Source organism: Myxocyprinus asiaticus, chromosome 41, assembly GCF_019703515.2.
Source record: "Myxocyprinus asiaticus isolate MX2 ecotype Aquarium Trade chromosome 41, UBuf_Myxa_2, whole genome shotgun sequence".
NCBI classification, from domain to species: Eukaryota; Metazoa; Chordata; class Actinopteri; order Cypriniformes; family Catostomidae; genus Myxocyprinus; species Myxocyprinus asiaticus.
The window spans coordinates 35,175,185-35,202,759 of NC_059384.1; the positions used below are offsets into that span (position 1 = coordinate 35,175,185).

The window sequence follows — 27,575 nt, forward strand, 5'->3', positions numbered from 1 at the left end:
CCAGGTGAAATGTCCACAGAGTTGTATTTTTAGTTGTATATGAAGAAACACATTTAACAGGAATGCATATTTTATTAACTTTATCCCCTAACCCAAACCCCAACCCTAAACCTAAAATGCAACCTCTGAATAACTTCCTGGTCTCAGAGGTTGCTATTTTGAAACTGTTAAAAACAATTTTGCAAAATAGGTATGACTTTTATTTATGATTTAATAAAATATTACACTGTATTATTTCAACAGTACTTGGGTAAGTGAATGACCATTTATTGTATCAAAAGTACATAGCAGAGGATTGTGAATGACATTAATGCTGCCATATGTTTGTTCTCTTCACTGTTTGTAATTTGTAGTTCAAGCACATACAGAATCAATTAAACATGGTATGCAAAGGCAGCATTTTCACATGGCAACAGTATTCAGAGTAATAAAAGACATATGCCACACTTCATAGACATTAAGCTGCATTAAGACAGCTTACCACAAATGGATAAATGTCATGTCTTATGTGGTCTATGCATTTTTCCATAAACATTTAATTGAGAGTACATTATGGTCAGCAGTATTCATTCATAATGGTACTAAATATAAATATTTATAACCTGAAAGCTGCATAAGGATTTAATTATTTGATTGCTATAATAAAGTATTAAACAAAATTGCAATTCAATCATGTACCTTCTATCTTTCATCCCAGTTGTTTTAATAAGATGAACTTAATTATTCACTGTACAATGTTCTGCACTTCAGTGTGATAAAGTGCAGGGGGAAAAAACTACATCAGCACGCCAATACACAGAGAAAAACTAATATACTCACTCAATCTTTCACTCTAAAAAACACACACACTCACATGCGTGCGCGCACACACGCACACACACACACATACACACACACACACACACACACATATGTAAATACTGTTTACACACATTTGAATTGTTTCCAAAGTATAGAGATATAGAAAACATTCCCTCCCTTGGGAAAAATTGGTCGCTGCTCAACCAGCCAAAGTCCTTAAAAAGTACTTTTTAAATATCAGTTCATTGTTACAGCCAAGAAAAATTACATGTATTTCTGTTTCTATAACTAGATTGTTACAACACGATATACGACAGCCCCCACCCCTTCATATAATTCCATAAACACAGAATCTGAGCACCAGAAGATTATTAATAGCACTTGTGAATTTCAGCCATTATAAAAGAAACCAAGTTGATCAGTACTAAGCCTGGAAAATGTATTCTCCTTTGTGTGACTGAACCTTGTGGAAGCACTAATTCTTCTAAAGCAGTCTGTATCTGTTCATTACAAAACCTTATACGTTAGATTGCCCCTATATATTTGGGATCATAAAGCCACCCAGAGAATGGAGATGTTGGTGCCGCCCTCATGGGTGATCTGATTGATTCGCCCACGAATGCAGTCCAGAGAAACATAGATAGCAGTGCCATTCTGGACACCAAAGGATGTTCTCAGCCCCACGCTAGCCCACTCACTTCCTTCAGGCATATGTCCACTCACCTGTTGGGCAAGAGTATGACCTCCCTCCTTACCTTGTCGGTAAAGGGTCAACTTCACCACATTACAGGAGTGTATCAGCTTTAGGTTGAGGGCCACACTAGCCATCCCAGCCTCAGAAAACACAAAGTTCCTCTGGGCATGTGGCTCACTTAAACCAGCAAGCCGCATCTGGTCTGCATTTGGACTCATCTGCCTGAAGAGCAAGGGTTTATTCTTTACAGCCCCAGAGGGTAGACCTGTCCTGGAAACAGTGGCCATGAGAGTAGAGGAGACAGTGGTAGGGATCCAAATCAAACTCAGCATACTAATCCCAGAACTATCGCCAAAGTAGCGGACATTACACTGAGATGGGGCGACAATCTCAAAATTGAGCCAGTCTCCATTGTCTACACTTGTGGACCCAGAAAGGGTGATGGAAGTGTCCCTGTAGTTAACACCAGACTTGAAGGAACGCATCACCTCTTGGTTGGTGCCGTTTCGGTTGATGTAGGCAATCAGAGAGAAACCCTCTCGAACGCAGATGTGGCCCATGGAATAGATGGCCTGCTGGAGCACAAACTTCACCACACCGTTCTCCATGAAACGCACCCCACGGCTGTCATGGGTCAGTGCCACTATGTAGGGGTCAGAGACAGTGGCCAAACGGAAGGTCGGGCGATAGTTACTTTGGTAGTGGGCTACTGTGGACATCTGAGCTGTCATGGCCACAGCACCGGTGTCATGGGACAGCCAGAGCAAGCTGAAGGAAGACCCTCCAAAATCATATACTTGTAGATCTTTACTCTGGTTGCAGTGTTGGTTGGGACTCTTCAGAGCAATTGCCAGAGTATGATTGGGCTCCACCTCAAATGCAGCACTAACAGTCACACCCTGAAAGAACTTCCTCTCAGGTTGCTCTATTCGAACACCGCTCAGGTCACGACCCTCCTCTTCACTGCCATTGAGCCGCATTTCAACCTGGAGAAAGTTCCTGCAGCTGTGCTTCAGAGCAAAGTTGAGGTCTATCATGAGCAACCCATGTTGTTGGAAGTTGAGGTAACCATCATGGTTGGTCAGCAAGCTGCTCCCTTCTTTGCCAAGGATATTGAGCTGTATACCTGGGTAGATGGACGTACTCTTTGATTTTGTTGGCGGAACAGCAATCGAAGCAGCCCAAGACTGCGAGAGCATATTATCAGACAGAGTTCCACATACAGCATCACTGGCGGCAGTGCACGGAATGGCAACAGGTTCGCCATCACAGTCTGAACAAGCCTGGCACTCCTGAAGTTCCTGATTGTAAAAGTACTCAAGACCACACAGCCCTGTGGAAATCTTCCTCTCAGTCACACCCAGACAACGAAACCCTCCTGATTAATAAAAGAAAAAGAAGCTTGGTGAATCCAGAGTCTGGAGGCCACATTTTTAAGAGGTGTTCAGTTTCTTTTTGAATTTTGCTTACCTGGGGTATTGAGACATTTTACTCGCTCTCCACACAGGCTTGGTAATTCCAGGCATTCATCCCTGTCCTGTTGACAGATATCAGTGGCATGTTAAACACTGGGAAATATAAATTTGTCTACTCTTTGTTAAAGGTGAAGAGTGTAATTTTTGCTCTGCCATTGAGAACGTTTTGCATTTCTGTTTAGTGATGCCAAAGACTTTTTCCAATACATTCCCTTTGCCTTCAATTGGTTGGAAAAACAGATAGCCACGGCACAACTCACACCATTGGTCTGGCTGATCAGGACACTCAAACAAATAGAGCAATGTGTTGATAGCCCACAGAGCCACAGTGTTTACATGCTTTTCAGGGAAATCAACCTACAAATGGCTTACTTATACAGACAGTTGAATCTGCATATGAAACTGGGACAGGAGAATGTATTTTAATAAACTAAAATTACAAACTACAGATGTTATATCTAGCATTGCACATGAATTGTATAATGTACATGTTGTGACATATTTTATCTTCAGTTTAACAGTTATTCTGAGCAAATGCAACACTGTCACCTGGCAAATCCTATCAGCAGTGGGGGAGCACTGTGACACAAGAAAGAATCCAGGGGGACACATGGTGCACCTCTCACACTGTGGTGGATCCTTCTGGAAGTCACAGTATTGTTCAGGTCCACAAGCAATCTGGCATCCTAGCAATGGGTGCCCAGCATCACCAACTACATCCATCAATTTGGCATCCACCTTATGCACAGCGTAAGACTTTTGCAGGTGGCTACGTGCCTGGTTTTGAAGTCCAGCAAGATGGCTTTCAAAATAGCTCTGCAGCTCTCCCTGCAGGCCTTGGAAGGACACCTGCTTGACGGTCTCGGAAAGCAGACCATACTGAGCCTTCACCACATCCATCTGCTCATACATGCGGCGCTGCTGATCGAGTATCTCACGCTGCTGGGACAGGAGCGCACCATGCTGTTCCACCAGTCTCTGCTGCAGATCACGGATCACCACCTGTTGAGCTCTCAAAGTCTCCACCAGCATTTCTTGACCCTTTGTCAGCTGTAGGTGTAGAATAAGTGCATCCTCTGCAGGGACCTCATTCTCTCCTGTGAAAAGACCCATACCAATAGAAAAATGTGATCTATTTAATATCTAAATTGCTTTCCTTAGACAGAAATGAGATGAATTAGAAATTAAGAATGGAGAAATGAGAAATGAAGACTCCTGATTCTCAGATGTTTTTCAATGAAAACGAATCACACTTGTTTGTCAGCTCTGGAGTTTCTGAAGAGATCTCAACAATGTCCCAAACTGTGCTTTGATTTGCCAATACCCCCAATATTTTTATTTTGTTTTTTTACCTTTACAAAGGTTATTTTTTTCTAGCCTTTTGACTTGATCATCCTTTCATGTCAAATACTTTAATTTAAACAATTAATTCAATTTTAAAATGGCATGTTTCAATAATTACAAAATTGCATGATCTCTACATTGCATAATGTGGTTGAGCAGCGACCAATTTTTCCCAAGGGAGGGAATGTTTTCTTCTCATTCACATATTTCCAAATATTTTGGCTATTAAATTAACATACAAAACTAATGCACTGACACAGAGGGGTAGATGACAGCATTTCTCCAGATTTGGAATGAAGAGCTTATAAAAAAAAAAAAAACTTAGCAACACCTTAGTAACTCCAAGCCAGTTTAATAAAACAATGAACATTAGTCAGAGATATGATTCATACACCAAACGTGGTTAATGATCTGTAAAATGATTATTGTATAATTAATAAAATTTTATTCAACATCAAGGCAATTTAACACATCCAGATATTATCTTTGTTTATATTCTTATTAACTACATTGTAGCATTTGATAATTTTAGCGCGAGCACGACACTGAACTGGTGCGCAGCGTGAGAAGTGGAGTGACCGTCTGTGCGTGTTTATAGCGCGAGCATCCACCACTGACTCTGCAACATCTGCACAACAGATGGCACGAAATAAATAATGTTCAGCAAAAATTCAAATGAAGATTGCAATGGATATATTTGGAACAATATCAGATTGCAAGGGATTTTTTTTTTGTTTTTTTTGCCCAGAGCCCCCATTAATTGCCCTGGATGGAACTAGAGATTTGGCTATTTCTGCCTTTCTTGCAAATGTGCTGAGTTATGAATAATAAGGGAGCACCAAGATATGAAAAGCGCATGAGCTTTGTTGATTCTAAACAGGAACTATATAGTATTATTGTGTCGCTTGCTTATGGAGACGTGGTATAATGCCATTTGCATGTCGAATTAACAGATTTAGAAAGGTTTATACATCTGTAACATCTTAAGTTCAGTAACTACGTGACAAAGCACTTTCTCACTGAGCGCGATTACACTTCTGACAGCTGCACGAGAGAGAAAGAGAAAGACAGCAGATTATGATCAAGATGGCACTGCAGATGGCTGCCTCGGTGTGGAGCTCTCCAATTCTTTTGTTGTTTTTGTTTGTTTGTCCTGTGTTTAGTAATTTTTTTCCAATCAGTTTTGCCAGGGACGAACTGCTGAACATTTGGCAGCACATACCAGAAAAGCTTTTCCCGGTTTTTGACTATTCGGATGTTTTGCTGGACATTTTAGTCAGAGGCGCAGCTGTGTTGTTTAAACACGCTCTCTTCCTAACAAAATGGATGAACTACATCTCCTCACCCATACAAAGAAGGACTTTTCAATCTCCGCTGCCTTGTGCTTCACAGAAACCTGGCTGAGTGAAGCTATTCCGGACAGCACGTTACATCTGCCGGGCTTTCAGCTGTTCAGAGTGGATCGCACTGCGGAGTTAACAGGGAAAAATGAGAGGCGGTGGAACATTCTTTTACATCCATGGAAGTTGGTGTACAGATGTAACAGCGTTAAAGAAGATGTGCTGTCCTAATTTGGAAGCACTCTTCATCAACTGTAAGCCTTTCTACTCGCCACAGAAGTTTTCCTTGTTTATTCTGGTGAGTGTTTATATTCCTCCACAAGCGTGCATGAACACAGCACTGCACCAGCTGGCTAATAACATCACAGACACGGAACAACAATACCTGGACTCAGTTATTATTATTCTGGGAGATTTTAATGAAGCTAACCTCACCCGTGAACCGCCAAAATGCAGACAGCACATTACATGCCCCACCAGAGACAGGAATACACTGGATCATTGCTACACAACAATAAAGGATGCATATTGCTCTGTCCCTAGAGCAGCTTTGGGACTTTCTAATCACTGTCTGGTTCATCTTCTTCCAACCTACAGGCATAAACTAAAATCAGCTAAACCTGTAGTAAAGACTGTAAAAAGACCTTCACTTCACACAAACATCAACACCTCCTGCAACCCCCCTCCTCCCCCCTCCTGCTACTCAACCTGCACTTAAGATCTGAGAAGAGGAGGTGTGCCGTGTCTTCCGGAAACAAAAGACAAGGAAATACAGGGATCAGACGGTTTTTCACCCACTTGTCTAAAATCCTTTGCTGACCAGCTGGCCCCCATCTTCATACAGATCTTCAATAGATCACTGGAGCAGTGTGTGAAGTTCCCTGCTGTTTCAAATGCTCCACCATCATTCCTGTCCCAAAGAAACCCCAAATCACAGGACACAATGACTACAGATCCATCACTCTGATGTCTGTTGGCCCACGTGAAGGACATCATTAGACCCTTTCTAGATCCCCTTCAATTTGCCTATCGAGCTAACATGTCTGTGGATGATGCAGTCAACATGGGATTGCATCATATCCTGCAACATCTGGACAAACGAGGGACATATGAAAGGATCCTTTTTGTGGACTTCAGTTCGGCTTTCAACACCATCATCCCAGCAATTCTCCAGACTAAATTACACCAACTCTCTGTTCCCACGTCTATCTGTCAGTGGATCACCAACTTTCTGACAGACAGGCAGCAGTTAGTAAGACTGGGGGAATTCACTTCCAGCTTCCAGCACCTGTACAATCAGCACTAGTGCCCCCCAGAGATGTGTGCTCTCCCCACTACTCTTCTCCCTGTACACAAATAACTGCATCACCAAGGACCCCTCTGTCAAGCTCCTGACATTACTGTCATCGGCCTCATCCAAGATGACGATGAGTCTGTATACAGAAGGTAGGTTGAACGGCTGGCTCACTGGTGCAGTCAAAACAATCTGGAGCTGAACACGCTCAAAACAGTGGAGATGATAGTGGACTTTAGGAGGAACACCCCAGCACTGACCCTGTTTACCATTCTAAACAGCACTGTGGCAGCAGTGGAGTCATTCAGGTTCCTGGGCACTACCATCTGACAGGACCTGAAGTAGGACACCCACATTGACACCATTGTGAAAAAGGCCCAGCAGAGGTTGTGCTTCCTTCGCAAGCTGAGGAAGTTCAACCTGCCACAGGCGCTGCTGACACAGTTCTACTCAGCAGTCACTGAGTCTGTCCTCTGCACTTCAATAACTGTCTGGTTTGGTTCAGCTAGGAAATCGGACATCAGAAGACTACAAAGGACAGTTCAGACTACTGAGAGGATTATTGGTTGCCCCCTGCCCTCCCTTCAAGAACTGTACACTTCCAGAGTGAGGAAAAGGGCAGGAAATAATCACTCTAGACCCCACTCACCCAGCCCACTTCCTTTTTGAACTGTTGCCTTCTGGATGGCACTACAGAGCACTGAGCACCAGAACTGTCAGGCACAGAAACAGTTTTTTCCCTCAGGCTATCCATCTCATGAACAGTTAAAACCTCCCCATTGAGCAATAATTACGTGCAATACACAGCTTAGTCTATTTATATTCATCTAACATATCCTACCTCTTCTGCAATACATTCCCTTGCAGATTTGTATTTGTATATATATATATATATATATATATATATATATATATATATATATATATATATATATGTGTGTGTGTGTGTGTGTGTGTGTGTGTGTGTGTGTGTGTGTGTGTATGTGTGTGGTCTTATTGTGTATTTTTATATATACTTATATTTTCTATTCACTTTTTATTCTTGTCATGTATTGTTTGTGCACTGGAAGCTTCTGTCACCAAGACAAATTCCTTGTATGTGTAAGCATACTTGGCAATAAAGCTCATTCTGATTCTGATCCTGATTCTTACTCGGGCAGCTTCTGGAATTACAGTTTGATACAAAATCAAGTGTATTGATTTGATTTGTTCATCTGTATCTATTGGTTTACTAATTTGCAGCTGCACTGTAAAGTGAATAAAAGAGTGCGGGAATTTCCCACATTATGAACATGGAAATTAGGGGAATTATTAAAATTGTGCGCAATACCCGCAATCCCATGCTGAATTTCAGGCTCTGCAACCTGTATTATATTAAAATATTAAAGTTGCCTTGGTTCCCCTCCTTTATGATTTCATTATACAAAAATAAATAAATAAATAAATAAATAAAAATAAAATAAACATTACTCTGTAATCTGCTAAATGAATGCAATGAAAGCTGGGTCAATAGCATGTTTTTTTTTTTTTTTTTTTTTTTTTCACTCTTGTCATATAGTTCAAGGCGGGCCAAATCAAAGTTGAGTTGGCCCGCAGGCCCTAGTTTGGGCATCTCTTCTTTAAACACTTCAGACCAACAAATGACACTTTATCACATGACAATCAAGCAAGAATATGGAATAACATAGACTTGCGTGTGATGGAACAAGATATTAGAGTAACAAATTAGAGTTTAGGTGTCCCACATTACCCAATGTTCCTGATTACTTTAATTTACCATACTTCAACAAATACAATTACCATCATGTATATTTAAAAAAACATGATATTGCATGGTACCATGTCCAAAATACCATAATACTTTGTATAATTGGAATAAGTCATAAAATAATTTGTTTTTAAAATTTACTCTGGTCATATAACCTACTCTGTACACTGTTTGCTGAAGAGTTACACCCGTTTTGAAAGAATATACTCCCATTCAAGTGCAGAACAGCTGGAAACACTGTTTCAATTCACCTGGTTTAAGGTCACATGTGAGCTGTACTCCCAAAGGAGCCCCGAGCTCCGATGCAGGATATCCAATGTCCGGAAATTCCCCCAGAAACTGAGCGGCTCTGTCTGCCACATGCATGAGGGGAGGCTGGCTGGTCCCGGGCACACACCCGTCTCCCGCACAGGGTCTCGGCCGGGGCTTCGGTCGTATCCTAAGAGGCAGACGACACTCAATTCCTTTACATTCTCTGGTGTCATTAACAACTTCAGCCGCTCTTTTAGGCGTAACGCAATCGGCGCAGACAGAGCCAAAGACTTCAGCGACGCGCGTCTGCAGCGTTTCTCTCGCCTGGTCTCCAGACCGCCCGCGGTGCGATGATGGAAGCGCTGCGTGATGTTCAGAATGAAAGCGGGAGTGAGCATGCTGATTTATCGATCTGCTCTGTGTTGTCGGGTTGTATTGCCGAGGTGGCCTTGAAGTTCTGCTCCCCGGGCAGTGTGATCCAGAGCAGGGTCTGGCGTCTCCAGTGTCGCCAGAGCACGCGGAGATGAACGCACATAAAACATAAATCAGCAACAATAGCGTCCTTATGGATGAAGGCATTGTTTAATAATTTATCCACCTAAATAATGAAAGAAAACCAATTACGACACATGCAAAAAGATAACACAAAATTAAATTGCCGCAAGTCTCTATGTGATTAAAGTGATTTACTGTAAGTTATATACTCTCAACTGCACGGACAACCAGTTTAAAGGTCCTGCCAACCATTTGATTGATTGAAAAGAAAGTCCGTCATCAATCAGTCCAAATCCAGAATATGAAGATGCTTTGATCTTGTTCTGTTTAAATCCGCTGATAAATACTTGAAATGGTGAGTATTTTACCTGCAGTTCTCTTCTGTTGGAATGTCAGTGAAAATAAAAGCAGCAGGAGGTGAGCATCTCTACTCACCAGGAGTGTGTGTATGTGTGTGAGCAACTCTGAACACTTCTGAAGGAGAATGTCATGGGCGGTGTTTCAAAACCTTGTGAGCCGCCTACATATTCTTGGGCTTCACAGACACTTGCAGATATAATGCCCAAATATGTTGTATGTGCACTTATGCTGCATGTGCTTATGATGCCAAAAATACTTTATGCACCTGTGATGCCCAAAAAGGCTGTGCATCCTTTTAATGCCCAAAAAATGCTGCACATCATGCCCACAAGTACACCTATGATGCCCAAAAATGCTGAACGAGCCACTGATGCCCAAAAATGTTTCTTACATGCTTATAATGCCTCAAAAATGTTGCATGCATGTCTACGATGACTAAAAACGCTGCACTTACCTATGATGCTAAGAACTGTTGCATGTGTGCCTGTGATGCCCAAAAATGTTGCACATACACACCTATGATGCACAAAAATATTGAATGCATGCCTATGATGCCCAAAACTGTTGTATGTGCACCTATGATGCTCAAAATGCTGAACGTACAATTGATACCCAAAAAGATTGCTTACACACCTATAATGCCTCAAAATGCTGCATGGATGCCTATGATGCCAAAAAATGCTGCATGTTGGCCTATGATGCCCAGAAAAGTTTCACACACACCTATGATGCACAAAAATGCTGCATGCATGCCTATGATGCCTACAAATTTGCTGCACTCACCTATAATGCCCAAAACAATTGCATGTGCACCTGTGATGCCCAAAAATGCGACACGCATTCCTATGATGACCAAAACTGTTAAATGTGCACCTATGATGCCCAAAAATGCTGATCATGCAATTGAAGCCCACAAATGATGCACAATTTTTATGGCCAGAAATGCTGCACCCGATGACCAAAACGGTTGCTTGTGCGCCTATAATGCCCCAAAAAAAGAAAGAAATCTGCAAGCACTTGTGATGCCCAAAAATGCTGGACTAGGTAGTGAACTAATTAAGTTTTGAGACACTGCCAGAATGTGGCATTCCATGAGATTTAACCCCTTACTTCCCCCCTCTCCTCTGTTGTTCATCCTCTGATGTTTATTTCCCCCTCTTCCTTTTAATGCGCAATGTTGAGCCAGACATTTTTATTTTGCGTATTTCCAGAATTGTCCAACATACTGAGTAACGCATAAGGAGCTATTACTAAAAAGAGCAGTTTTTTTTAAAAATTAAAAGAAAGAAAAAAATGTCTGGGATTTCTCGTCTGGGAATTCAAAGGTATCCTCCAATATAAGGATTTGGACACAGACAAACTTCAGTGGTTGCAGTGAAATTCTTTGATAGAGGCATCTTTATGGGTGTTGGAAGGTTGTTTTGAGCAGTGTCACCATTGTTTCTGGCAATGTTTCTGTCTACAATCAGACAGACTTTTGATTATTTAAACAGCTGTTGTCTCTCATTCAGAAGCTGTCACGCAGAAGAAAAAATCTTGAAGGGTCAAAGTTTATTTGTTAGAGTTAATTCGGCCATTCTAGAAGCACATTTGATCCAGAGACCTCTGAAGAGAGGAATCCAGAGTTTGTTTGGTAATCGAGGAGCTTTTATATGACCATGATGCATGGCTTTACAATCCTCAGTGGGTTGTTTGCTTATCAACGTAAATTTTTAAAGAAAAGCTGAGTATTTTTTATTTATTTTTTCTTGATTATAATGATGTGTGATACATATCCATCAAGCAATTTAGACAATCTGTTATTTAGACTCATAATACTGTATTAACTTATAATAAAACCTAAAATTTGTACTTTAACCCTTTCATACATACCGTCACACCTGATGGTTAATAACTGGGCCCCGCAGAGTAGCGTCACACATATGTGTTTCTGCGACAGCCAGTTATGTTACAAGCTGCCAGATTCAAATCAGCTTTCGAGCCGACACAGGCTGCACTGGTCAAGCATCTGTAATTTATATTTGTTCAAACAGTTACTCATACAGTCTTTTAACCACAGAATAAGTTTATTTTATATACATACATCCAATTCGTCACCAAAGTACCATGATAAAAAGTTTACTGCTCTTATACGCACAGGCAATACATCAAATGCGATCTTTCTCCGATGTGTGCTGCCATTTGTTTACATTAGTAGCGGTTGTCATTCATCAAACAAACAGCTACTCAAAGAGTCTTTTCAAGCACACACTGTAAACCTGAATAAGTCAGCACAAATCAGTTACATCACATTTTTTAAGTTAATAAATTACAAGTTTTTTTGAGGTTTTAGGGAGTGGTGGTTGCGTAGTGGGCTAAAGCACATAACTGGTAATCAGAAGGTTGCTGGTTCAATCCCCACAGCCATCACCATTGTGTCCTTGAGTAAGGCACTTAGCTCCAGGGGGATTGTCCCTGTAATAAGTGCACTGTAAGCTGCTTTGGATAAAAGTGTCTGCCAAATGCATAAAAGTAAAATGTAAGTTTAAGTAAGCAGAACTGTCAGATTTTGCACTACTCATGTGTGTTGATCTTTTTCTTAACTTGAAATACTGAGTAAGCTAACTCATGCATTTTAATGGTACTTTAAATTTAATTCTTTGGCTGAACTTAAAATAACAATGTAGGCTCAACTTAAATATGTCAAGTAGAGGGAACCTAGCTAGCTAGAACAAACTAGTACAGTGAACGTTAGCATGTATAAACCATGCTTTGATTAGCATAGCAATTGCTCAACAAGTATATCAATATGCCGTAGAACAGTCTAATATTGTACCTGTCCTCAAGCTAATCTCAAGCTCCACTATTCACCATAATGGTAACCCCCAAAAGCTTTAACTTGACAGAAATTCTTCTAAATAACACAGCAAAACCTTAAACTCTAACAAGTATCTCCCTTTACATTAATCTTGCACAAGACACACTATATAACACTTAATTTTAACATTTACTCTCCCTGTCGAGTGCCATGTAAAGCACGCGTGGAAATATAAATCCCCTTCCCAGTTTCAGTTAAATTTAAGTTCCTGTAAATTCAAAGAGACAAGTTCATTAAACAAACATTAACCAATTCAGGTTACTTAAAAGGTGTTAAAAGTGTAAAAGTTTTGTGAACTCAAAAGAAAGTTCTAAATACACATCAATGTTCATTTATTTGAACTAATTTGTATGATTTAATTTTTCCCTACTCAAAACAATTAATTATTATGAGCATTAGGGTTTACAGTGCATAATATGTTTATCTTATATATAGTTTATATTTTGGTGCGGCTATCCTTATGAGCAATCTCCACAGACATAATGATTCTTTATACTGTATGAACTATAGTTTCTATCCCCTAACCCTAACCTACCCTCAACCTAATTCTCACAAAACACTTTCTGCATTTTTACATTTTCAATAAAACATAATTTAGTATGTTTTTTTTAAGTGATTTGAATTATGGGAACACTAGAAATGTCCTCATAAACCACATTTATAGCATAATACCCTTGTAATTACCAGTTTGTAACCTAAAAAAAAGTCCTCATAAACCACTTAAACCCGCCCACACACACACACACACACACACACACACACACAGTAAACAGATTTTAAACAAGTTTGATTTGCTGAGACATTTAATTAAGCTAAAATGATGGATTAAGTTGTGAAAAACTGTTTATTTCTTTCCCATTATAATGGCTGCCATGAAAGGCCAAAGTGTTTGACAGTCTTGTGTAGTTCAGACCCCTGTAACACCAGAATAATGCGTCACCTGTGCACTAATGGTTTTTAAAGACCATATCCCCTCACACCTCACCACATGGGCTTCTGAGTCATTAGAGACAAAGTGTACTTTCTTTGAAAAGAGCTGAATGCCTGTTCATCATCAGACTAGGTTGTGACCCTGTTTTGAGCTAAGCCATCACTTTGTGCCAAATGTGCTCACCTCTAAAGCTGTTTTAGTAAAAGTCTGCTTATAAACATATCTAATGATTGTAGTAGAGAGGATATTGTCAGTTAGATGAACATTTGTGCCTTCGTGATTGGAGTCACACAATCAATAAGAACACACTGATATTAAACAGTTTATTCTAAAGGAAATAACAGAGATTTAAGCCAGAGCTCGACAGCTGAAAATGTTCATGCCTGTGGCTGACAGATGTCTCCACCAATTCCACATGTTACAGAAATGAACAGAAATCAGATGTAGATAAAAGTACTTGCTGAATTGCATTGGATCACCATATTAGATCATCGACTGGAACTGCCATCAGAGTGTTTGTTTTTTTTAAAGTCAATGTGAAATTTAAATTGACCCCTTTACTTTCATAGTGCTCGTTCCTGGTGTTATTGTGAATGGCTCATGTGGCACAGTATTCCAAAGAAAACAAATGTTTGTTTTTGTAATCTTTCAGCAAATTGTAATAACTTGTGGAGTAGTCCTCACAATCCACTGCAATCTCTCACATTCTGGTATGGAATGCACACTTTTCATGATACAATCAATTCTGGATAAAATCAAGTCCCATCCTACTTTTTTTCTTTGAATATCCTGTTTCATTCAGAAATACATAACATGATGGAAGTGAAATGGGTTGCAAATATCATTCCATGTTAACTTTAAAGGTGCACCTAGTCATTTTTTGTTGGAGACGCTTTTATCCAAAGCAATTTCTACAGCAAACCGTTATCTGACTACTGTGATCTATACACCTGAATCATCTTTTTAACATGCCGAAAATGTGTGCTTGACTACACCATGCATCTGGATATATGCCAGGTTATAACATTCTTTTCCATCATTTGATCATTATTTGACAAATTACTGCTGATATGATTGACAGAAAATGTAAACTAACATCTCTTTTAAATACAAATTATTGTACCTCCTGCTTTCATCTGGAGGTAATAGCGCGATCTAAATTGTGGCAGGCATTTTTTGTGAATGAAGCTCAGTCTATAATAAGACTAATTTAAATATAAAAGTTTAGTATATTAATATATTTTAGTATATTAATAGAATAGTTTGCATTTTTTGAAAGGAATGACAATGACTTCATTTGAATGCTTAAGATGCAGCACAATTTCGTGCAAAACTGATTGCTGGTGGTTAGTGAATAAAATATTACAAAATAACTGTTTCAGGGGCATAGATTCCAGGGGGATGGGGGGTTGATCAATGGAAACATGGGTAAACGTTTCACACTGCAATGTAAAAAGCAGCATAATATACAGTTAGGCTGTAATTATCACAAAATAACCCCCTCTGCTTCACTATTTGCCTTCCAGTGCACTGAAATGAGCAATAGCATGGACCCGAGCATGTTTATATAGCTACTACATGAATAGAAAGACTCATCAATTATTCACTGTCCAGACATGATGAAGTTTGAAAGCCTCAGTCATTTTTTAGGGTTGTAGCTTGGGGGGAAAATGTATTTTGGAATAGATGCCTTGCTGAGGGCTGAAGGATCAGCCAATGTTATAACCTTCTTTATTTGGTTCATTCATTCTTAATGTAAACCAAAAACCAAACTAGAAGAGTCCATTTGACGTGTGTCTGTTTGTCTCCAAACTGCAATAAATCACATTCAAATGTTTGAGTTATGAATAAATTAGTGACTGATTACTGAATACTACATTAAAAAAAAAAAAAAATTAAACTCTCTATTCCCCATCTCTATCTGTCAATGCAAAGTTACTTCAGCATTAATGATTTTCATAATTAGTTTCACAAAAATCTGCCCTAAAAATAGTCCAGCTTTATAAAATGCTTTTAACCTTTTACTTTCATTTTGAGTTAAAATGTGTACCATAGATTATACATTGACAGAGAGTATTAATCATTGACCAATATCTATTCAAAGGAGAAATAATAAACTAGTGTGGGTTTGTGTGTCATATCTCATATTGCGTTCAATCTCAGTTGTGCACTTGAGTGCTGCATGTTTTCAGTGTCAGCTGGAATGCACAAAACAGGTTGAGACCTGAATTTCCGCATCTGGCAGGAAGTAAGCGAACAGTCAGTGACTAACACACAGCATTACAGCGCAGCACCCTGTTACATGTGGGCTGAGTGGTGTCCACCGTTACACAGGAAAGAGGTTTTAATAAACCTATTTATGACCCGATCACCTAGTAATTAAACCTGCCAGATATAACAAGGTAAGTGATATTTTTCCTCAAACAAACAGTGCGATTAAAAACTTTTGTTAGGACTAAGTCTGTGTTGTTGATTTTGCTCAAATATGTCTTGAAAATAAGTAGTTATTGATATCATTGTGCCTAAGAGATCTACATCCAGCATTCTACTGAATAGTTTCATTAATTCATCATTTGAATGACTTTATTGATTGATTGATGAGAAACAGATGTACACACCATGTCAGGATGTTGTTTTCATCTGTACTGATATGTCAGTGTCAGTATATTGTTTTTTTTTTTTTTTTAAATGAAGAGGCATGAATATGCGATGAACAGATTTAGTGGTGGATGTTGTCTTAATGGAGATCAATACTGATTTGTAATGCATTATGAATAACCTTTGCCTTCATACTACATAAATGCTGAAATGTTGATTGAATGTGTTGCTTGGCCGGATATCATGGTGTCTATACACTATCATTAAGCAAGCACAGCAAACACAACATATGACACCACACCCAGCTCATATCAGCACGATATTAACACAGACTAAATTAGACTCTCTTAGTTGGCCAGTTTGAAAGCTGACAATAGTATTGTTATACTTAAAAGTTATGATTAACAACAAATAATACATTTTATGTTCAGGTTGTTTTGTCAAAAAAGCAATTATTAGGCTACTGTACATCAACTGTCCATTTTCTCTAACAGTAATTTTTTATTTATATGCTTATTTGTTTATTAGTTTTGAATTGTATTTTGTGGACTTTTGCCTATATTTATAGGAGAGTAGAGTGTTGACAGGAAAGTAGGTAATTATGGCTCATTTGGTAAAGACACATGTGGGTGATTCTCACAAAACCTGTCAAGGAAATGTCTTGGTAAAATTTAACGCCAAAAATATGAAACCATATTTTTGAAATCTATTCCCATTATTTTAAATGGTGACGCACATTACTGCAACACAGTCATATTGATCCCACTTTATATTAGGTGTCTTTAACTACTATGTACTAACAATTAAAATACTTATTAAAATGCATACAATACAATGTATTTATTGTGTAACTACATGTTGTTCTGAAAAATTCTCACAAGATTCACATTTGCAGCAAATGAGGTAGAGGTACGGGAAGTTTAAGGGTTAGTGTTAGCGATTAGATTAGGGCTACAGGTTAAGTTTAGTGTGAGGATTGGGGTAGGGTTATGTTTAGGTTTAGGGGTAAGGTCAACAGTGTTACTACAAATGTAATTAAATGCAGGTACTTTAAATGTACATACAATGCAACAACATGTATGTACATAATAAGTACATTGTATTAAATGCTTAAATACATAGTAATTAAAGACACCTAATATGAAGTGTGTCAGACATTTTTTCCTGTATTACAGTTGAAATATGCTGTTGTAATTGTAATTGTAATTTTTTTTTTTTAATTCAGCATAAATGAAAGGCAGTATTAAGTGAGTACTTCTGTGATGTAAAAAATACTTTACAGTTTAAATAATATAAAAATAAATTATGATAATGAGAATTGGGGAGTAAAATGTACATATATGTCCTGAAAATAATGTCACAATTTAAAAAACATTCTTAATGGTGATAAAAATAGGAAGATCTTTTTATTTCTTTCTTTTGATTTGAGAGTAAAATAGTCCCAGGACATTTTCTTGACAGGTTTTGTGAGAATTAAAAATCAACCATGTACTACACAGAACACTTTTTTACACAAGCACACAAAAACAAAAACAACGTATTACATGGCTGTCTGAAATACTTGATTCTGATTGGTCAGTTGTTGCATTTTCTTGTCAAATATTTCTGTATAATGACCTCTACACTGTATAAATGACCATTCTCCCAGGCAACTGTTTTCTTATGTTGCTGTGCTAGTTTCGTGTCTCATGTATCAGTCTCCGCTTTGCATCTTTCATAATGAAATTATTTAAACTCAGATCAATATTTCATGTCCATTCATTTATTTATTTGCAATAGCAATGTAATAAGTGGGTTAATGTACAGTTAACCTGTCATTATAACAAAATAACCGTTCAGGGGATACAAGACCCCTCCATTTCACAATAACAACCGTATGACTTTATGTTATACTTTACATAACAAATAAGAATAATTTGTGTAGTGGTCACTGGTTGTCTTGGCATGGGCTTGGCAGAACATCATGAGCGTTGGTTGCTCAGTGCTTTAATCTATAAAAATATACAGTTGTGCTCAAAAGTTTGCATACCCTTGGAGAATTGGTAATATATGTACCATTTTTAAAGAAAACATGAGTGAGCAGGCAAAACAAAATTTTTTTATTTCTTATGGGATTCATATTCAACTGTAGGTTATAACAGAATGGCACAATCATAAAACAAAACATGGCAACAAAGAAAAAAATGAAATGACCCCTGTTCAAATGTCTGCATACCCTTAGTTCTTAATACTGTGTATTGCCCCCTTTAGCATCAATGACAGCGTGCAGTCTTTTGTAATAGTTGTCTATGAGACCCCAAATTCTTGCAGGTGGTATAGCTGCCCATTTGTCTTGGCAAAATGCCTCCAGGTCATGCAAAGTCTTTGGTCATCTTGCATGAACCGCATGTTTGAGATCTCCCCAGAGTGGCTCGATGATATTAAGGTCAGGAGACTGTGATGGCCACTCCGGAACCTTCACCTTTTTCTGCTATAACCACTGGAGGGTCAACTTGGCCTTGTGCTTAGTGTCATTGTCGTGCTGGAAAGTCCAAGAGCATCCCATGCGCAGCTTTCGTGCAGAAGAATGCAAACTGTCTGCCAGTATTTTCTGATAACATGCTGCATTCATCTTGCCATCAATTTTCACAAGATTCCCTGTGCCTTTAGAGCTCACACACCCCCAAAACATCAGTGAGCCACCACCATGCTTCATAGTGGGGATGGTATTCTTTTCACTATAGGCCTTGTTGACCCCTCTTCAAATATAGCGCTTATGGTTGTGACCATAAAGCTCTATTTTGGTGTCGTCACTCCAAATTACAGTGTGCCAGAAGCTGTGAGGCATGTCAAGGTGTTGTCGGGCATACTGTAACCGGGCTTTTTTGTGGCATTGGCGCAGTAAAGGCTTCTTTCTGGCAACTCGACCATGCAGCTCATTTTTGTTCAAGTATCACCGTATTGTGCTCCTTGAAACAACCACACCGTCTTTTTCCAGAGCAGCCTGTATTTCTCCTGAGGTTACCTGTAGGTTTTTCTTTGTATCCCGAACAATTCTTCTGGCAGATGTGGCTGAAATCTTTCTTGGTCTACCTGACCTTGGCTTGGTATCAAGAGATCCCTGAATTTTCCACTTCTTAATAAGTGATTGAACAGTACTGACTGGCATTTTCAAGGCTTTGGATATCTTTTCATATCCTTTTCCATCTTTATAAAGTTCCATTACCTTGTTACGCAGGTCTTTTGACAGTTCTTTTCTGCTCCCCATGGCTCAGTATCTAGCCTGCTCAGTGCATCCACGTGAGAGCTAACAAACTCATTGACTATTTATACACAGACACTAATTGGAATTTAAAAAGCCACAGGTGTGGGAAATTAACCTTTAATTGCCATTTAAACCTGTGTGTGTCACCTTGTGTGTCTGTAACAAGGCCAAACATTCAAGGGTATGTCAACTTTTGATCAGGGCCATTTGGGTGATTTCTGTTATCATTATGATTTAAAAAGGAGCCAAACAACTATGTGATAATAAATGGCTTAATATGATCACTATCCTTAAATAAAATAATTAATATTTTTTTTGCATGATCAGTCATACTTCCAAAATCAATGCCAAAATTTCACAATTTCTGCCAGGATATGCAAACTTTTGAGCACAACTGTAGATTAAATTGAAGGAGGGACCCGAACCATGTCTAGGGGACCACAGTATCATAGAAACTTGTAAGTGGGCTCTTTAGACTTGGGCCAGCAAGCAACCACCTATCAATGCCCTTGCAACCACCCACAACATTCTAGCAACCACATACCAAACAGCCAGAACACCCTAGCAACCACTTAGCAATGCACTAGCAACTGCATAGCAACACACTAAAAACTTAAAACACACTGAAAAAATGGAAAGCAGCTCTATTGAATATACTAACAAAGTCATAAAAAAGTGATAGGATTACATTGATATGAAATGATCAAATTGATTCAGACTTCTAACGGATAGTTTTCACTCAACATGATTTTTAATGCTTTCGCAATTTACTTAATTAAATTGAGTTAATCCAACACAATTCTTTAGTATTTGGTCTCAACTTAATTTTATTGTGTACAATCCAACTATGTTTACTTAATGAAATTGTGTTGGGACTATGTGAAAAAGATTTGTTGCATCAAACTATATCTGAAACGGGACAAGGGATTTACATTTCCCAGCATGCTTTGCATGAGACTGGATTGGGAGGAGGAAACTTGTTAGTGTTTAATGTTCTGTTATGCTGGGATTTAGAGAAGTCTCTGTCATGGTGGATATTTTTCAGAGGTTACCATTGTGGAGAAGAGTAAAGCTAATGGTTAGGTCGAGGATGTGTGATTAACAACACTGTACTTGCTGAACAATATGCATAAATTGCTTTTGACATGAAGCAAAGACTGAAGGATCATCAGCATACAGACTGACTGAGGCTTCGTAGACCATAAATAGTACCATTCTTGTCACAGTAAACAAAAATATATAATATGCTAATGTATATTGATGCTAGCTAGCAGCAAGCTGTTAAATTAAGTGGAGTAATTTGGACAGATCTAATTTAAGTGAGATTAACTTCCTTTGGGTTTATGCAACACAAAACATTTAAGTAGAGCCTACATTTTCATTTCATATTATGGAAACTCATTTTCATTATGTGGAACAGATGTCCATAATTGATTTATGTAAAACCAATAAAAAAAAATAAAAAAATTCAGTGCACCTTAGCGACCACATAGCAACGTTTTGGCAAATATCCAGGATACACTAGAATGGCAGAGAGCTTTGGACGGGCAAGAACCACTTCACATTTTTTTTTTAGAAATGCAAAGAACTATTTTCTACTTAAATATTCCTGGGTCTTGGAATGCTGCGAAATCCAGAGAGATTTGTTTGCAATTTAGTTTTTTCTTCTGTTTTGACCCACATTTGTTAAAGTTGTTGAAATGCCATTGTGTTCAGTCCTGTGGTCAATACTAGCGTCTGTACCATTACAAATGACATTTAAAAGCCAAAAAGTCATTTACAATGACACATATTTAGTCTGTTTAAATTGAGTATAATTAAGAATGGCCAAGAGTCTTATTTGACTCTAATTCTTGTCGGCTTTCATATGTAAGAGAAAACTTTTATGAAAATAAATGCTTTCATTAAGACAATTCAGAACTTTCAGAGTCACAATGTTAGAGTTAGCTCAAACATTCAAGAAAACTGGCCTTGTTACAGTGTGACTAAATTACTTCCTCAATATTTAATTCAGAACACGTGCATATTGTGAACCAAATGGAAACATTGAACTAATCTCTTTTCCAGACATAAAATCCCTCAGAAATGCCCTTAATATAGAAAATTGTAGTTGACATAAAACTTACCAAAACAAAAAATAAATCATTCTTGAAGAAGGAAATAGAAGAATATTGCAGACTACAGACAGAGTATGTTTTCCTTTGTCTGTGTCTCTGACCTTATCACCTAAAATGTGTCAGATATTCAAAGAGTTGCTCTGATACAAGGTGTCAACATGAAACCCACTTATACATTTCTTTGGTGATACATCTATGCAGCATACATCTAGCACTACACTATTTTTTATTTATTTATTTTTGATAAAGCACACAAAAATGAACATACACTGTTTATATATTATATATAAAACTGTAGTTCATACATTTGAGCATATTTGTACATATTCAAATTCCACTAGTATTTGGGAAAACACGTTACATATACAGTAGCATATACCGCTATACAAATAAAAATGACTTGACTTGACTGTAACACTTACATGTAATCTACACTCCACCAATAGCTGGTGTGTGGTGGGTGTCCTGGCGCACTATGGTTGCATCTGGTCGCATCATCCAGATAGCTGGTGCACACTAGTGGTGGTTGATTAGACTCCCCCATCACTATGTTAAGTGCTTTGAGTGGCTCGAAGAGCACTACTGTATATAAATGTAAAGAATGAATGAATGCATGAATGAATATACAAAATGCATTCTTGTAGTATTTTGAAATATATGTTCCATATATACTGATGATAAGATAAACAATATGACCACCTGCCTAATATGCTGTTTGTCCTCTGCGTGCCACCAAAACTGTGCCGACCCACCGAGGCATGGACTCTACAGGAGCCTTGAAGGTGTCCTGTGGTATCTGACACCAAGACATTAGCAGCAAGTTGTGAGGTGGAGCCGCCATGGATCAGACTTGTTGGTTCAGCACATCCCAACAAATGCTCAATCGGATTGAGATCTGGGGAATTTGGAGGCCAGGGCAACACCTTGAACTCTTCATCACGTTCCTCAAACCATTCCCGAACAATGTGTATGGTGTGACAGGACACATTATCATGCTGAAAGAGGCCACTGCCATCAGGGAATGCCATTGCCATTAAGGGGTGTACCTGGTTTGCAACAATGTTTCGGTAGGTGGCAAGTGTCAAATTGACATCCACATGAATGGTCGGACCCAGGGTTTTCTAGTGTAGCATTTCACAGAGCATCACATTCCCTTGGCTGACACAGCTCCCTCTGTCATCTTCCCACACTGCATGTGTGCCATCACTTCCCCAGGTAAACGGCGCACACGTACACAGCCGTCCACGTGATGTAAAAGAAAACGGGACTCATCAGACCAGGCGACCTTCTTCTACTGCTCCAAGGTCCAGTTCTGATGCTCGCGTACCAATTGTAGGCGCTTTCGACGGTGGACAGGAGTCATCATGGGCACACTGACCGGTCTGCAGCTACTCAGCCCCATATGTACCAGGGTGCGATGCATTGTGTGTTGTGACACATTCCTCCTGTAACCATCATACAAATTTTAAATCATAAAAATTTTTGACTTGTGCCAAAGTAGATGTTCTGTCGGTTCAGACCAGATGGGATAGCCTTCGTTGCCCTCGCGCATCAATGAGCCTTATGCGCCCAACACCCTGTCACAAGACTTGCTGTTTCAGAGATGCTCTGACCCAGTTGTCTGTGCATAACAATTTGGCCCTTGTCAAAGTTGTTCAGGTCTTTACTCCTGCCCATTTATCCCGCATTCAAAATGTTGACAGTGAGAACTGATTGTTCACTAACCATCTAATCTACCCAAACCTTGACATGTGGCCTTGTTAGGAAATGATCAACGTTATTCACTTTACCTTTGAGTGTTCATAATGTTTTTGTTCATCGGTGTATATATTCAAGTATGTGACTTTTCATATAAAAGAAAACCGTTTATGAACGCATATTTAATATATGTGTTTAACATATATTGCCATATATCAGATTTCTGTATGGTGTTTACATTTATTAATGAGCTTGATACATATAGTTGTCGGTTGGTGTGAAAAAAAAGACATTTAAGAAAAAAGTGTTGTGATAGCTGCAGAGAGATAGTATGTCATCTGTTTCCTGTTGGAAACTTCAACATCGAGTGAGAGGAAGTTGCTGCAACCACTTCTCCATGTGTAGCGCACACACACAGCCTTCTGATTGGCTGTACAGTAGTGCTTAATTTAAACAAGAGGACGCAGTATTGTTTGTACTCACAGGTGCTGCTGGTGGAGACCCAGACAGTTTGACTTGACATAGTATCAAAAGATAACTTTAGTTTATTTTTGTTGTAGTATTGCTGCAATGCTCGTGTTATTGTCTGTTTGTGAAGAAATGCTTGTTGAAATTTTCTTTGATTTAAAGTCCACATGCTAATTTATAATTTAGAGAGTTAAAAAAAAATGATTTTACATAATGCTGCAAACACATAATGACAAGTTGAGGACGAAGAGATGGATAGATACTAAAAACAGATTTCTGAAGAAAACATTAGTGTGCTTGCCCATGCACAACTCACTGTTACAATGCTTGTCACAATGTGTTGTGGGTGGTTGTCAGGGCATTGCTATGCAGTTGTTAAGGTATTTGAATGGTTTTAGCATGTTGCTATATGCAGTTGCTAAGGTGTTGTGGGTGGTTACAAAGGCCTTGCTATGCAGTTGCTAAGGTGTTGTGATTCTTGCCAGGGCATTGCTATGAGGTTGCTTAGGTGTTTGACTAGTTTTAGCATGTTGCATTGCCGTTGGTAGGGTGTTGCTAAGGTGTTTGAAGAATGTTGCTATGTGGTTACAGGGTGTTCCGGGTGTTTGCTAGGGCATTCATTGCTTTGCGGTTGCTACGGTGTTTGAATGATTTTGGCGTGTTGCCATGTGTATATATGGTGTTGTGGGTGGTTGTCAGTGCTTTGCTCTGCGGTTGCTAAGGTGTCGGCCGAGCAAAAGCAAAAATCAGGCAGCATTTTTACATAAGGTTTTGGCACTAACATGAAATTGATTTACTACTGATGATTAACTTATTAATCTACTCAGCAACAAAACTGCTCATGTTTACAATCTGACTATAACAAATCATCGGATCTGCCACCTGTGACATTTTTTTGTTTCTTTTCAAAACGGTGAATTAAGACAAAAGGTAAGCAGATTCCATCCTTGATTTTGTAACATTGTTCTAACCATTAGATTTTAAAAAGCTAATGTTAGCATCCTATCCACCTTGTCTGCAATCAGTGCAGCAATTAGCTATAAATTCTATTAATTCTCAAACCACATTTTGTTTTCTTTAATTATATATTGTACCATGACTATATGTAATAATAACTTGTACTGTATACATACATTGGCTTTTCTCTGTTGATGTTTTAAATTTGTTCTGAAGTGTCCGTCACTCTGCATAGCCTAGTCAGGTGGCACAGCAAACTCCACGCTGAGTCAGTAAATGTTTTTAATTAACCTTTAGAGGGCGATGTTATACTGTAAAACCAAGGAGTTCCAACTGTAGAACCCTCCAGCACCGGCCACGGAGGCATAAACAATTATAACTTTAAAAAAATAAAACTATCCAAAACTATTGCCATTGATTTTTTTCCGATAGACGAGCGACTATCAGCGCTGATTATCAGGTAAAACTGATATATCGGTTTACCTTTAGCTGTGGGTGGTTGTCAGTGCATTGCTATGCAGCTAAGGTGTTTTAATGATTTTAGCCTGTTGTTATACAGTTATAGGATTTTGTGGGTAGTTACCAGGGCGTTGCTTGGTGGTTGCTAAGAAGTTTGAATGATTTTAGCATTTTGCTTTGTCGTTGGGTGGTTGCCAGGGCATTGCTATGAGATTGTAAAGGTGTTGCAAAGGTGTCTGGTTTTAGCATGTTGCTATGCTAAGGCTCCATTTCCACCTGGTATTAAGATGCGTTTCGGGTGATCTGATCATATGTGGTCAGGTGAGACACATGGCTGTTTACACCTGGTCACTTAAAAGCATCTCCTGTGACCACTTGTGTTCGGATTTGGAGGGGACGGTTTTTGTTTCATGACTACATACATCAATCACTATGCCAGTGTGTTACAACAAAGTAAGAAAAGACAAAGAAAGCGCGAAAAATAATGGTGCACTGTTTCTCCCAGATGAGGTTGAAATTTAATGTAAGTACAAATGCAACATGTCAAGCAGAATTGTCCAATATTTTCATGGATTACCTGTATTAAAGGAGCTTCAGGTGTTCGTGCTTGTCATCTGTGTTGATATCAGACACACTAAAGAAGATCGGTGAAGCTCTTGTGATTGTGTATGTTTCTGCTTTTTTTAAATTGTCCGATCAGACAGTTATTTCCTTTTAAATCAGCTCGTAAACAGCTAAATTTAAACTCTTGTTTTAGCGCAGCACTTGACTGACAGGTGAGGGGTGGCACTTCACTGCTGCCAAGACACATACAGGACGGATTAGAAAACCCTGCTGCATAAAGTTCAGTTCACTTTAAACAAACAGAAAAAGTGACAACATGTGCATAAATTCAAATCTGTTGCACAAAAGATTTGCTGAATGCGAGAGACTAAAGTGGGAAGTTGGTGAGTTGGGGTTTTTTGGGCCAGATTTAGAGATATTGTGTGAGATGTTATATGGATCATTCCTGTTATGGAGTACATTTTCATGTCCACATCATATGTGTACATATACTGTAACCCAAACCCTAATCCTGTTTTAATATATGGGATAAAATAAAATAAAAAACTCACATTAGTAAGTATTCTTTTATCATAATTCAGTGAATATGATTCACTGAATATGATTAGGAATATTTTTACTATTGTTTTGAACAGATAATGTAATTTTTGCTCACTAACATTTCATTAACATCCAATATGAAAAACTGGCATTTTATTGAGAAATATCCCAGGTGTTTCTTCATTTTTTACCTTTTTCTAACAAAACATGTTTTCTTGGGAATATTGTTTAATTGGTTTATTTAATTGTTGTGTTCCCAACATCACTCTCCATCATGTTAGTCTTTTTTTTAGATCCCTTTAAATAACAAAAGCCAGTTCCTTAAAGGGATAGTTCACCCAAAAATGAAAATTATCTCATTTATTCACCCTTATGCCATCCCAGATGTGTATAATGTGAAGATTTTTAGAAGAATTTCTCAGCTCTTTTGGTACATGCAATGCATGTGAATGAGTGCCAAAATGTTTAAGCTCCAAAAATCACATATGCCTGCATAAAAGTAATCCATATGACTCCAGTGGTTAAATCCATGTCTTCAGAAGCGATATGATAAATGTGGGTGAGAAACAAATCAATATTTAAGTAAATTTTTACTATAAATTCTCATCCATGCTCAGTCAAACTCCACTTTCACATTCTTCTTCTTTTGATTTTGGTGATTCACACTCTTCATTCATATGCCCCCTACTGGGCAGGGAGAGGAATTTCTTGCAAAAAAGGACTTAAATATTGATCTGTTTCTCACCCACACCTATCATTTCACTTCTGAAGACATTGATTTAACAACTGGAATCTTATGGATTACTTTTATGCTGCCTTTATGTGCTTTTTGGACCTTCAAAATGTTGGCACTTATATACAGTATACATATATAATCAAGCTTTTGACACTTAGGACAATTGAGGGACTCATACACAACTATTACACAAGGTGCAAACATTCACTGATGCTCAAGAACACCCTACTATATACATACTATACTTTATGTAAATATATGTAATGTAGTTTCTGAAGAGCAGTACTAAATAAATACAAATCGTTTATCTCTTATATTTGTATAAATTATGAAAGGGGTGTGAACATTTATGAGACAAAAGGGAATGCAAATGTATTTTCTCAACTATATATACTGTTTATTAAACCTTTGATGAATGAGTTATCAGCTGACTTCCTTTTCTGCAGCTTTGTTTCTTGCTTCTGAACAGCAATCTAAATTGAGAAAATCTGTGATTTGGCAACTAAAAACAGCCATTTGGCTCCTTAATGTTTCAGTTTAGGAGCCAGTGTCTCTTAAGTAATTTTTTAGTCTGGAGCCCTGC

General features: G+C 38.5%; 2 protein-coding genes across 2 annotated transcripts in view; one reads left to right on the forward strand and one right to left on the reverse strand.

Annotated features, from left to right (window-relative positions):
* Window positions 1-203: 203 nt before the first annotated feature.
* Window positions 204-9,904, reverse strand: LOC127431846 (uncharacterized). The gene is made up of 5 exons (XM_051682449.1): window positions 9,832-9,904; window positions 8,968-9,566; window positions 3,520-4,067; window positions 2,966-3,032; window positions 204-2,873 (listed from the first exon to the last, which is right to left on the reverse strand). Exons 2-5 carry the CDS (start codon window positions 9,545-9,547, stop codon window positions 1,351-1,353), a joined length of 2,718 nt encoding a protein of 905 aa, XP_051538409.1. The 5' UTR covers window positions 9,548-9,566; window positions 9,832-9,904; the 3' UTR covers window positions 204-1,350.
* A 5,949-nt stretch (window positions 9,905-15,853) lies between these two features.
* The window catches only part of LOC127431850 (amyloid beta A4 precursor protein-binding family B member 1-interacting protein-like), a 48,687-nt gene continuing 36,965 nt past the window's right edge, over window positions 15,854-27,575 (forward strand). The window contains exon 1 of the mRNA XM_051682459.1: window positions 15,854-16,013. The gene's annotated coding sequence lies outside the window, so the exon portion shown is untranslated. The remainder of the gene's footprint in view (window positions 16,014-27,575) is intronic.

What these genes read in the sequence shown, in the direction of transcription:
- LOC127431846 (XM_051682449.1), bottom strand. Translation starts at nt 9,547, where the DNA reads ATGCCTTCATCCATAAGGACGCTATTGTTGCTGATTTATGTTTTATGT. An exon ending in CACATGTGACCTTAAACCAG is followed by an intron (nt 4,068 to 8,967) that starts GTGAATTGAAAC and finishes GTCTTTTCACAG; the next exon opens with GAGAGAATGAGGTCCCTGCA. An exon ending in CTGCTGATAGGATTTGCCAG is followed by an intron (nt 3,033 to 3,519) that starts GTGACAGTGTTG and finishes ATCTGTCAACAG; the next exon opens with GACAGGGATGAATGCCTGGA.